This window comes from Manihot esculenta, chromosome 14 (assembly GCF_001659605.2).
Source record: "Manihot esculenta cultivar AM560-2 chromosome 14, M.esculenta_v8, whole genome shotgun sequence".
In the NCBI taxonomy this organism is placed as follows: domain Eukaryota; kingdom Viridiplantae; phylum Streptophyta; class Magnoliopsida; order Malpighiales; family Euphorbiaceae; genus Manihot; species Manihot esculenta.
Window position 1 is genome coordinate 22,306,561 of NC_035174.2, and position 14,422 is coordinate 22,320,982.

The 14,422-nt window shown below is 27.8% G+C and overlaps 1 protein-coding gene across 1 annotated transcript; it reads right to left on the reverse strand.

Moving 5' to 3' along the window:
- Positions 1-3,159: 3,159 nt before the first annotated feature.
- On the reverse strand, positions 3,160-7,722 carry LOC110600567 (lysosomal Pro-X carboxypeptidase). Its single transcript, XM_043950727.1, has 9 exons — positions 7,321-7,722; positions 6,981-7,167; positions 6,722-6,855; positions 5,166-5,278; positions 4,815-5,058; positions 4,573-4,725; positions 4,344-4,423; positions 4,214-4,263; positions 3,160-3,323 (listed from the first exon to the last, which is right to left on the reverse strand). The coding sequence occupies exons 1-9, from the start codon at positions 7,720-7,722 to the stop codon at positions 3,187-3,189; spliced, it is 1,500 nt and encodes a 499-aa protein (XP_043806662.1). The 3' UTR covers positions 3,160-3,186.
- Positions 7,723-14,422: the final 6,700 nt, after the last annotated feature.

Sequence of the window (14,422 nt, forward strand, 5' to 3'; positions counted from 1 at the left end):
GTTGTCTATTGGACAATTAACTGATGATTATCCTGTCAATTGTGAACTTTCTAATGTTTCTATTTCTGTTAAGGATCGACAAACGGGACAGGTACTGCTATGAGGGCCATGGAAACATAATCTTTATATTTTGACTGGTGCACCCAAAGCGTATTTTTCCAATCGGTTTAAGACTGGTACTGCGGCCATATGGCACCAGTGATTAGGACATCCTCAATCATCTGCAATTTCTGTTTTATTTAATAAGAACCTAATTGATGTAAAAGGGTCCTTGCATTCTAAATCTTTATGTGATAGTTGCCAGTTAGGGAAGTTGAGTAAATTTCCATTTTCTTTGTCCACAAATAATAGTTCCTCTGTGTTTGAAAAAATTCATTGTGATTTATGGGGACCAGCCCCTGTTCTGTCTTTTGCAAAATTTAAATATTATGCTTGTTTGGTTGATGACTATTCTAAATATTCATGGCTAATACCCCTGAGGAAAAAATCTGAGTTTTTTGCTGCATATAAAGCTTTTGAACAATATGTGCTCCGCCAATTTGGTAAGCACATCAAAATTTTCCACTCCGATGGTGGAGGTGAGTTTTTAAACACTGCTTTATCTTCGCATTTTCTTGCACAGGGAATTAAACATCAAGTGTCTTGTCCTTATACACCTGAGCAAACCGGTGTTGTTGAACGACGACACCGTGTCATCCGTGAATTAGGCTTAACTATGATGTACCATAGTCATGTGCCGTTGTCAATGTGGGTTGAGGCTTTTCAAACTGCAGTTTTTTTAATAAATAGATTGCCCACTTCTGTGTTAGGACATGACACACCATATTATAAATTGCATGGGTCTCATTTTGACTATAGTTCTTTGCGAGTTTTTGGATCTAAGTGTTTTCCGTATATATGGGACACAAGAAATCATAAGTTCGACCCTAAATCGTGCTTATGTGTCTTTATAGGATATAGTGAAAAACACAAAGGGTACAAATGTTACAATCCTAAAACTAAGAAGATAATAATATCTAGGCACATGAGTTTTGATGAAACAAGTTTTCCTTACAAGTCTGCATCCTCTAATAAACTGTTTACTGTCCAGCTTATAGATTCATGGTTACCCCATCTAAGAATAACAATTTTTCTATAAGTTCTGTTCCTGGTGCAGGTACTTCTACATTACCAGAAAATATTACAGCAGAGCATGAGCGTATGGTTCTGAGAAGTGCCTCTAGTACATCAACAGAACAGTAGGATGTTATCCTCGTACCTGAACTGCCACATGAACCTGTTCAAGCCACAACAACAGATTCCGCACCTGCTATTCCACCAGCAAATAACGCTCCACAACAGGATGATTTTTATGCAGACTTGTTGCCGCAACTACCCATGATGATAGATCAAGAACCTACAACATCTTCAACTTCTATTCCATCAAATTCAGCAGCATATACTGATGCCAATACACCAACAGATGCAGCCTCTCTTACTGATCAAATTGCGAACTCCGAATCACCATCTTCAACTGACCAAGGACAGTTGACCTCAGCTGTTGGAACCTCCAATCAGAATTTGTCTACTTCAGCTATCACATCTCCCGCAGAGAATTCAAACGATCAGAATCCGATTGCGGCACCGCACCCTCAACATTCGATGATCACCAGGTCACAATCATGCATTGTAAAACCAAATCCCCGTTATGCTTTGCATGTGTCAATATCTTCTGATGTTCCACCCGAACCCAAGACTGTTAAAAGTGCTCTTGCACACATAGGTTGGAACCAGGCAATGTTTGAAGAATATCAAGCTTTACAATCTACTCACACATGGAAATTAGTTCCAAGACCAGCAAATGTAAATATAATAGGATGTAAATGGGTGTACAAAGCTAAACTCAACTCTGATGGGAAATTAGATAGATTAAAAGCTAGGTTAGTGGCCAAGGGGTTCCACCAAAAAGATGGTGTTGACTACACCGAAACTTTTTCCCCTGTAATAAAACCAGGAACCATTAGATTAGTTATATCTGTTGCTTTAGTAAAACAATGGCCAATAAGGCAATTGGATGTAAAAAATGCTTTTCTTCATGGTTTTATTACTGAAGACATTTATATGGAGCAGCCACCCGGAATGAAAGATCCCAACTACCCCAATCATGTTTGCAAACTCCAGCGTGCTTTATATGGTTTGAAACATGCTCTAAGAGCATGGTTTAATCGGTTGAGTACTTTCTTACTAGATTATGGTTTTTTTTTGTAGTTTAGCTGATCCTTCCTTGTTTGTCATGCATACATCGACAGGTATCTTGGTTCTACTAATCTATGTGGACGATATGTTGTTAACAGGGTCTTCTATGGCTGTAGTTCAGAATTTCTTGCAGGTTTTGAGTTTGGAGTTTTCCATGAAAGATCTAGGTCTGCTGCATCACTTTTTAGGGATCCAAGTGCAGATAACGGATTCTGGTTTACATTTAAATCAGACGCGATATGCTCACTCTATCTTGGAACGAGCTCAAATTGTGGATTGCCAGCCAATGCCAACTCCTCTTGTACAACGAATGGATGTTACTTCTGATACAACATGTAACAGCCCGGACGTGATCCCCGGCACTGTTACCGCTCACGGCCCAGGGCTATCCCTCGCCTGGCCTCTTGCCACCTCGGGCTTTCCACTGGCGTCATGAACAGCTCTTAACATCCCTTCACCCTCACGGGTTCCGGGCAGGATTTGTCCCATTGGGTTCTCGTCAAACGCATCCTTCCCCAAGTGGATTTGGCCCAAATTTCCCTTTGGAAATTAGGTCGCCTCCCCCACTGCTCGAACCCTTGACCTCCCACTTTAAGGAAATAGTCTGGTGAGAGTGAGTACCACTTTAAGTTGATGTTATCTGGTTCTTATTTCATTTGTTTAACGACTATAAAATCTTTTGAAATCTAAACTAATTTTACAACACATATTACTTAATCTATTCCTATTAGGAATCACCTTAAATTTCTAGTATCATTGTGTAAAAATATAATCTTACTAATGTTTCTGTATATTTTAATATAATTTTTAAAATTAAAATAGATCTAAAGTTTCTATATACCACAAATACCAAATAATAATTTTCTTTTAAAAATACAATATATCACAAGGAACTGTTTCTGCATTTTGATGAATTTATTTATTTAGAAAACATTACATTGAATATTCTTACTAATGTTTGTAGGCAAGAAGATCAGCGTAGTACTTAGCAATCCATGCCTTAATTATCTCAACTTCTGTCTTTCGTTGCTTGATTAACCACTGCGGATCAGTTGCTTCTGCTCTAAGCACATCCAATGCATGAGAACCTGCCATATTAACCCCATTAATCAATTAATTAATTGGCTGTATCTAAATCAATTTAACATACTAATGCAAAAAATGGTGGTATTCCATTTTTTTCTTTTACCACAAATACCAAATAATTAATTTTAAAAAATTGTTATTTAATTGGCTGTATCGCAATCAATTTAACATAACAATGCAAAAAATTTAAAAAAACAGCTTTTAAAAGCAAAAAATTAATACCACTTTATTGGAAAACAGATTAATTTCTCTAAAAAAAACTTAACTGAATTTATTTTAGTATGGATTTAAAATATAAATATATAAATTATTATTTATTTTACACATAAATAAAATTAATCAATATTTATTATGGGAGATTTATTATTTAATTTCTAATTATTGCTATTATTAATAAGTTAATTCATCGATTTTGAAACATATATTAAAATATTTTTTTCTCCGTTAATAAAATAATCTTTTCATTTAATTCTATCTATTTTTATCGTTAAAAATTTAAAAAAAGATCAAATTATCTTTTTTTATGAAGTTTTTTTCTTTTTTTTTTTGCTTTTTTGAGAAAGATGACGAGATGGACAAATAATTATTTTGTTGATGGAGAAAAAGATAAAAATGTTTTAATAGATTTTAAAAAATGCAGGAACTAATTAGCGAATGATGACAATATTCAGTGACCAAATAAGGGATTTATTAAAAATAAAATAAAATTTAAAAATTTTTCTCTTTAATTATTTATTTATTTTTAATAGAAAAGAGAACATAAATACTATAAATGATGAAAAAAGATAATAAAATTTTAATAAATTTTAAAAAATATATTAATTAATTTATTAATAATAATAATATCTTTAAACTAAATAATAAATTTATCATCATGCATAATTACACGTACCATTGACTGTGTAGACGGCAAGAACCGTATCAGATATGTTTTCCAGTATCCTATCACATTTACAAGTAGAAATCAAATTAAACCAATCCAATAACACAATTAATCAAATATAATTTGTGTTGGTATATACCCGCCACTACTGTAAGGATCTCTAAGTCCATTGGAGAAGATAATGTTGCTGCCAAACCTTTGGAGAATTAATTTTATATCCTGAAATTAATTACTTGATATAATTAGTAAAGCTTAACCACCACAAAAGCTTCACGTTTCTATCAAAAGAGTTTGATTTTTTTTTTTAAAAAAAAAAAGAATTATCAATGAGTTTTAATTAATATAATAATAATAATAATAAATCTTACGTTGCCTCCATAATATGTGGTGATCCAATGAGGCCTAGGTACGACACCAAATTCCGTTTTGCATTGCTTGATACGACTGCTTACTATAAAAGGATCAGTCTGGAACATGGAGTTGTTGCTTATGCCTAGTGGGATCACCATCTCACTGCATGTCTATAATTTTACACATATATTTTGTTTCTTGAGTTGACGGTGGGTTGGATTTAGGCTAGAAAAGAAAATATATGATTGTTAATTTATACCTGCCATTCCCATCCCATATCTGATTCAGTTGGAGTCTCGTGTGGATTTACGTAGCATGGACTAGTACCAGAATAGGCAACAACACCTGCAAATATTTTGCTGAGAATATCTTTCCCAAAAGGACCTTCATCAATGGCGTCACATATCATAGTAACTCTATAATCTGGTGGTGCATCATATTGGGCTGCATCAGCGTATATGGAGATTAAGAATTCTTTAAGATCTGAAGGATCTTTGAGGGGACTGCCATGGGGACAAAAGAAAATGTATCTTTAGTTCATATTGAGCATACTAATCCAAACAAGAAAATCTATTATGGCAGATTAATTGAGAGGAAGTTGTGTGTTTACTAGCAAGTGTTGAATCTCTGGCTAAGAATTGAAAGACCATTTGGCTGTGAAGCCACTTTATCAATTTCACCCCATGATTTCCGTATAGTTTGGTAGCAACTCTCGCTAGCTTCCTGCAAATTTTAGAAATTGACTCATATTCACCTTATTTTGGATGAAACTTTTGTAAAAAAAAAAAAAAAAAAAAAAATCAATTCATTACTATTCATAAAAAAATTTATTTGGAAAAAAATTTTCAAGATAATGGGATTCAATTTAAATTCTTTCATTTTCAATAAATTAATAATAAATTTAAATTAATTTAATTCCTCCTTCATTATTATGATTTGTAAACTAAACATAAATTTATTCTTATAAATAACAATTGTTTTTATTACATTGAAAATGTTTTTTAAATACTATTATTAATATTTTTCAGAATATTTAAAATCTAAATTTTACATAAATTTACCATTTAAAATATATAAATTATGATAAACACTCTTGCTTTTTCAAAAATTAACAAAAAAATATAATAAATTTTTTTAATATTAATTATAAATATATTAAATATTAATACTTAATATTAAATTAAATTCTTAAAAAATAGTTATTAATTATAAAGTACAAATATTTTGAAGTTAATTAAAATAAACAAAAAACAAATAATAAGGGAAAAAAATTCTCAATAGTTAATTAAATAATTTTAATATAAATTATTTCTTGCAAAATCTTTGATAATTTTGATAAGATTACTATTAAAGTTTCTAATAATATAATTAATTTAATTAGTTAATTATAATTTATTTTATCTGAATGTACAGATTATTGATATATATATATATATATATATATATATATATATATATATATATATTATTTTAGTCATAAATATATTAATTAATTTATAATTTCAAATTATAGGAGCGAATTTACATATTAATAATATATATATATAATATAACTTTATATATGAAATATATGAGACAAAAAAATTACACATGTATTTTTAATTAAAATAATATAATTAATAATACTATATATAAAATAACATAATATTTTTAATGAGAATTGTATGTAATATATATTAATATTAAAATTGTTACTATTTAAATATTAAAATAATTATTTTTATTATTATTTTGATATTAATTATTTATTATTATAAAATAAACGTAAAAATATTTAATTTTGTTCGCAAAAATATTAAACTGAAATTAAAGTTAAAATAAAATTAAAAAATTAAAATTATTTAAAATAATGTTAAAATTTAGTTTCATATATGATTCATAAAAATTAATCAACTGAAAAATTAATTTCGATTGCGATTTTTAACAAAAATTATACTAGAATAAAAATTGATGACTCTATAGTTAAGCATTCAATGGACCAAATTATAAACAGAATCAAACCTGAAATTTCTACCAAATCAAGTTTTAATTGATCTTTAAAATATTATGCGCGTCGAACTGATATTAATGTAAAACTGATATTAACTTATGAGTCAAAACATTTTCTTGTATGTTTACTGAAGAGAGACTTGTAAGCTAAAGAATGTTTAAGTTGGTTTGTATTACCCTAAAATCCTTGGTGACAACCCAAAAATAAGCATCTTGCGGTGTGATGTTATCAAAGTAAAGGAGTGGAGCTGATGATGCCAGAGCTCCTAAGGCAACATGGGGATACTTTAGCCGAAACCATGAAGCCAGCACTAAGCCAAGAAAGTAAAATAATAATATAAGTAATTGAAAAAATGGTTAAGTAGATTAAACAAAACGATAGCAAGATGTAAATAATTTAACTGGTTTTATAAGAAAAGGAAAAGCAGTGACTTACTTCCTCCATATGATCCTCCAATGACTATTACAGGAGAATATGGGGCAGAGAATTTCGTCTTTAAATAAATGAGAATCTCAGCATAATCTGCTAAAGCTTGAGCAGAGTTGAAATGGCTACGAAGGTTTGCATTTTCTAGAGCTTTTATAAATGATCCGAATGGTACAGATTTCCCGTAAAATCGGTGCTACATATACCAAAAGAAAGATGGCAAATCCATTAGCAGTACCCAATAATTCTTTAGAGTTGTGGTATATTGAGTCTGACACTTGCTAAACCAATTGACAAAGAAAATATACACAAAAAAAAAAAGAGAAGCTAGCTTTTGTGTATCGTATACCTCTATAAACACCACAAGAGCACCGAACTGGGCAGCATTTTCAGTGAGAAATCCAATAGAAGCTAGATCATTATCAATTGGTGCTTCTGCTCCAAGGTATGCAAAGATTGGCGCACTAACATTGGCACCACCCCAGTACTTGAAATTGATAAAATATCTTTGCTTGAAGGTGGTGTAGCTTTCAGGCCTATAGTTGAAATGATCAAGAGTTTGAGTATAATAAAACGTCTGGAAGTCGTCTGACATGGATGCTCCCGATGTCTCAGGCAGTCGTCGGACTCTGCCACGCAGAGGATCTAACCGAGGAATAATATCATAAGGGAATGCTGTATTAAATGAGAGGAAAATCAACAAGGAAAAAAGTTTAAATGGAAGCCTTTGAAATTGCAATGTTGAGCTCATTTTCCAAGCAAAACGTGAAATTTTGATTAGTTTTACTTTAAAGCCTGTACCAATAGGCACACCCTTATATAATGTGAGATCTTCCTGGCATGGCATGGTGGATACAAATTTATTATATATTTAAACAATTTTTTTTTAAACCGGAAATGGATTGAAAATTGGAAAAGTAAAATTTGATATTTTTTATATTTATTTAAATTAATTCACCACCAAACTAAATCTGTGAGTGCAATAAATATTTTATTATTTATATATATATATTAGTACATATTTTAATGCTTAAATTAAAATTATAATTTATTAAATATTTAAATTTTAAAAAAATCATGATGATTAAAAGCATTAATCATATTATTGATTGATGATCAATTAATTTTAAAAATATAAATAGTCTTATTTATTTTTTATTATATTTTAAGTTATGCATTGTGGTCTAAATTTTTTTTTTTATAAATGTTACGCTCAATAATTTAAAAATTATATTATTATTTATATAAATTTATATTTTATTTTGGAGAAGATTTTTTAAGGGAATGAAAGGTTTTTCGAGATTTAAAAATCTTGAACGGCTGTTGGAGAGAGAACGAGGGTTTTTAAATTAAGATTTTTTGAAATTTTTTTAAAATTTTAAAAAACATTCAATTTCAATTTATGGTGAGCAATTCGGTCGGATTAATTTAAAATCGAATCCAATTGAATAAATACAAAATTAAAATTTTAGTATTTATAAAAATCAAATCGTACCGATTTTGATTAGAAATTGAATCAAATTGAATCAGTCTGATTCAATTTGATTTGGTTCGTTCCGATCGATTTAAATTTTTAATAATTTTTTTATTTTTTATATTTTATTTTTAATATTTTAAAATTTAAGTGGAATATTTTAACCTTAATATAATCTAATCTCTCAATATTATTAAAAATAATATACAATTATCACTAAATCGGTTCGGTTTGATTTTTTTTTATTTTTTTATTAAAACCGAACCGAATCGAAATAACTAAAATTTTTGAAATTAAAAATCAAAACGAACCGAAATGAATAAAATATCGAACCGAATTTTCAAATTAATTCAGTTCAGTCAATTTTTTTAATTTGAATCGAATACAGTTCACCTCTATTTACCAAATTAGTGAATTGAGAATGTTTTCTTTGAAAATTTTTAGATATTAAAAAATTTTTTAAACAATAAAAAGTATTAAAATTTAAAAACAATTAAAAATCTTTAACTTCTAACACCATACTATAGAAAACCTTTTATTACTGTACTTTCTTCCAAACAGCGTGTAATCGTGAAGTTGAAAAAAAATTAAGATTATGCATTTTGAATTAGTCTTTACAAAAAACATTTAGGTTTTATGAACTTCGCTGTCTTCGCATGGCATTACTTGTTCCATACGATGATGGATCCATATTTATATATTTAAGAAATCTCTTCTTATATATGTAAAATTCAATCAAAGATATCTCTAATTGCAGAAATTTAAGTTATGGTCCAAATTTATTTATTTTTAAATTTAAATAGTTTAATATATAATTTTAATTATATAAATAAGTGAGAAAAAAATATAACTTCTTAATAATAAAAATTTTATATAAAATTAAATTAAACAATGAATAAATCATTTAAAAAATTTTAGATGGAGATTTAGAGTTGAAATTTTGAAAATAAGAAGTAAATTCTTTTAGTTGTAAAAAGAATAAAGAAAGAAAGAAATTTATGTATAGGACCATACTAATTGATCCCTAATTAATCTCTTAATCAATATTCAGTAGTTTATTGAAGTGATTTAGTGTTATTTTAGAAAATGAGAGAATTAGTTCATAGATATTTACAGATTTAGTCTGGTGATAAGTGCATTTGATTAAATCTGAGAGCTCTCAGCTTTTACTTCCCGATCTCCAATTCTCATTTAAAAAAAAAAAGAATTAGTTCATAGAATTAAGAGAGTTGATGTAGCATGACTAAACAGTATCTCCATTAATGACATAACAGTTTTCTCAAAAGGAAGTAAAATTAGTAGGTTCAAAATTTTTGAGTTAAATTGTTAATTTTTATAACTATTACACAGTGATATGAATTCATGTTAATGGATTAATAGTTTTTTATACGATTAGTAATAGTTTAAAATTATATGGTTAGTAATAATTATAATTAGGAGTGAGCAGTATTCGGTTCAAATTGAAAAAATTGATTCAACTGAATTAATTTAAAAATTCAGTTAGATTTTTTATTAATTCAGTTTGGTTCGATTTTTAATTTCAAAAAGTTCAGTTAGTTTAGTTTGGTTCGATTTTAATCAGAAAAAATTAAAAAAATTAAATTGAACCGATTAGTGATAATAATATATTTTTTTAATAATATAGAGAAATTAAATCATATTAAAATTAAAATATTTTAATTAAATTTTAAAATACTAAAATAAGGTGTAAAAAATAAAAAAAATTATTAAAAATTAAAACTAATCAAATCGAATTGAATCTAATTGAATTAGACCGGTTCGATTCGATTCGATTTCTGACTAAAATCAATTCGGTTCAATTTTTATAAAACTAAAATTTTAATTTTTAGTTTATTCGGTTCGATTTGATTTTGAACCAAACCGACCGCTCACCCCTAGTTATAATTTTTATATTTTAGTGTAGAATTCTTTGTATTATCTCAATAAAGTTCACTATCTTCCTAAGAAAAAAATTACTTCTTTCTAATTTTCGTGTCCTTTTTTTTTTTCATTTAAGAGTGTTCAGGAAAAGTAATCTAATTTAAAATAATTTTTTTCATTAAATAAAAATATTAAGTATGCAAAAATTTTCGTTTGTTTTAAAAAAGGAAATATAACTTATATATAAACATATATATATTTTAAATATAAATTATTTAAGAAAAAATAATTTATTTTCTATTATTATAAATAAGAAGTATAATAGTGTAAATAAAATTTTAAAAATTTAGAAAATAATATTAACTTTTAATAAAGAAAAATATTTTTATTTATTAATTTTTTCTAAATGCTTTAAATATTAAAAGATAAATGTAAATAATATGTATCTAAAAAATATTTTCTAATAACTAAAGGTTAAAAAACTCACATTTTGCACTCCGAGGCTTAGCCTGGTGGAAAGTGCATCCTGATGGACTTGAGAGGTCTAAGGTTCGACTCCCCCAACCCTCTATTTCAAAAAAAAAAAAAAAAACCCACATTTTTTAACAAATTAAGTATTTTCTAGGATATTATCATGTGATAAGTACTTTCTAGGATATTTTCTAATAAGTATTTTCTAGTATCCTTTTTAAATGTGTATCAATAATTTTATGGTAATAATTTATCAAGATTTTATTTTAATTAAAATCATTATTGACTGTTTTTTTAGCAGAGTAATATCTATTTAATATTATTTTTAAAATAATATTTAAATTTAAAAATATTAAAAATAATAAAATAATTTTTTAGAATATTTTTTTAAATTATTCTTTTAATTCTTAAGTGCAATACTAATCCACCATTTTTTTCAAAATTATACTAATATTTAGAGTAGATTTTAAAAAAAATTAATAATATATGAATCAAATATTTAATTTTCTAGCTTGACTCGGTTAAGTGGCTAAAATAATATATAATTCATCTAAAATTATAAATTTAATTTTCGTTCCTCCATCTCTAAAAAAATTATTAATAAAATAGATAATTATCAAAAAAATCCTATACTTTAGTTTAATTGCAATTCTATCCTAAACTTTTAAACTATTATCAATTTTATCATTAAATTTGCTGACGTGGCAAGTGATGTGCCAATTTCTTTAATTTTTAATGGTACAAATAACGGTAGGGTATAAATGAAACAACTTTAAAAAATAAAGTTTTAATTAGCACAAAAAAATACTAAGTCTAATTACAACAAAATCAAAAATATAAAATTTTTTTTGCCATCAACTCAAATTTATAAATATGAATTTAATAAAGTATTTTCTAGGATATTATCATGTGAATAAATTTATAAATACGAATATAGTAAAGGTAGATCTACCACAATGGACAATTAGTAAAATAGCGATTAATTTTAGTGAAGAAATTACTTTGATTACTATTTAATAACTATTATGCAACAATTTGAATGGGACAAGACTTTTATCTAAAAAATTGCTCAATAATAATATTTTGGTCATTATTTAATCGATAAATAGTGACAAATGTAAGATCCTCGCTATGTATAATGGAAATAAGTGGGACGAAATGTCAGCGACTAATTTATTGATGATTATACTACATTTTCATAGGAGTATGGTGCCAAATTTAGCGATCATCTGCAATCATTTTGACGATTAATCAAAGACTAAGCTTTTGATCACTAAATATTTTTATTTACCCATATATAAATAATCAAAAGATATCATTTTGGTAGATATATATATAAATCTAAACCTTATCTATCTCCTTTTTACCGCCGCTCCACCTCCTCCTATCCTTTTCCTAATTCGCATATCAAAAGATCTTCTTTGTACTCAATACCTCAGGTTAAGCCTCCTCCCTTTCTCAATTTCTCACGGCCATTGCCCCACACTCTCATCTCTTGGTCCTCAAGTTTGCCGCAACACAGAAAGGCTATGACTCACCATCTCACTATTCATCTCTGGGATCTGAAGTTCACTGCCGCTCATCCCTCAAATCAAATAATATTAGGGTTGTTACCTTTTCTACCCCTTTCTTTTTCTGTGTATAAGGCTCTCTTCGCTTGAGCTTTACTCCTCTTTTTGGATAAGTGGCAAGAGAAGAAGCAGAAGTTGCTCAAGCAATTTAAACTATGGTTTGTGAATAAGTTACATTATTGGTCACAATAGTCCTTTTAACTTAAAGAGACCAAGGAAATTCTTCACTTCTTTGACTTTTATTTTTGTGGATGTGACCAGATATTTGTTGTCTCTATTTAATTTTTGCACAAATTACCTTCAGAGAAGTTATCAATTAATGAATAAATTGTAAAAAGCGACCTAAATAAAAATTATTTGCTTCAATTTAACTATTAATTAACAATTAAATGGTGACTACTTGACAACTATATAACATCTAATTTATTTACCAACTATTCAATGACATTAAAAACGTTCAAAAGAAAAATTAGAAGAAACATTCCATATAGTGACCGATCAACAATCAATTTACCAATCTATTTGCAATAAATTAGCTATCAATTGTCAATGACCAATTTGTGACCAATTTAGCTATCAAAATTTAAAATGGCAAACTTATTTTAATACCTAATTAACAATAATAATTTGATTATTGATTAACTGCTAAATTAGCGATTAAACATCAATTAGTTGCTATTTATTTAGCGATTGGCTTTCGACTTTTTCATTTGATCGCTAATTGGTCATTATTTTTTAAAATAGTGATAAAAATTTTGATCGCTAATTCACTGTTTTTTCTAGTGTACCTCTTTTCTGAGTGAAGTGCTACAATATAAAAATAGCAAATTATACAATACATGGGTGCGATATTAATATAAAATAGGCAAACCATTAAATTTTTTAGTATTTGCTAAATACATAAATTTACTCCTAAACTGTACTAGAAAAATTTAGTAGCACCCTGAATTTTTAAAACATCCTATCACACATTTAAATTATAATACTTTGGCATTAGTAAAACCATGTTGCCTTTCCACTATAGCGCGTGTGAAACAAATGCTCTGATGTGTTAAAATAGTGCTGACATGGATTAACTGACCAATAATTACCTTACATCTAATATTGTGAAATGACTAATAATAATCTTCTTCAATACTTAAATCTCTAGTTTCTTCCATACCAAACAAATTGGCCCTTCAAGTGGAAGATCATTGCATTCTATTTTTGACAAAATCAAATCTTTTGACTGTTTCGTAAAAGTGGATATTTTAACTTCGCAATGATTGCTTAAGTTTATAAATGGATTTTTGCAATTTGTATACTTTATTAGAAAATTTCTTAGATTTAGAATTTTCAGGTTGTGTTGTGTACACATCCTCAAGAAGATTCCCATTCAGGAATATTATTTTGACATTCATTTGCCAAATTTCATAATCATGGTATACTGGTATTGCAAGTAAAATCCTTATAGATTTAAGTATAGGTACTAGTAATAAGGTTTCATCAAAGTCAACACCTTGTCTTTGTCTAGAACCTTCAGTAACTAGCTTGGCTTTGTATGTTTGTATATTACCTTCCATGTCAATTTTTCTCTTAAAAATTCACTTGCACCCAACAGATGCATCAATCAAAGTCCGTACTTGGTTAGTGTACATGGAATCCATTTCAGATTTTATTGCTTTAAGCCAATTTGAAAAATCAATATTAGACATTGCTTCTTCATAGCTGTTAAACTCATCAGGTATGAGTGAAATATCGTTATGAGTTTCCACATGAAGGTCTAATCTTATTGAAACACGACTTGTCTTAACAAATTTTCATGGTGGTATTTCAGCTTGTGTATCTCCAGTTGATGTTATCTGGTTCTTATTCCATTTGTTTAACGACTATAAAATCTTTTGAAATCTAAACTAATTTTACAACACATATTACTTAATCTATTCCTATTAGGAATCACCTTAAATTTCTAGTATCATTGTGTAAAAATATAATCTTACTAATGTTTCTGTATATTTTAATATAATTTTTAAAATTAAAATAGATCTAAAGTTTCTATATACCACAAATACCAA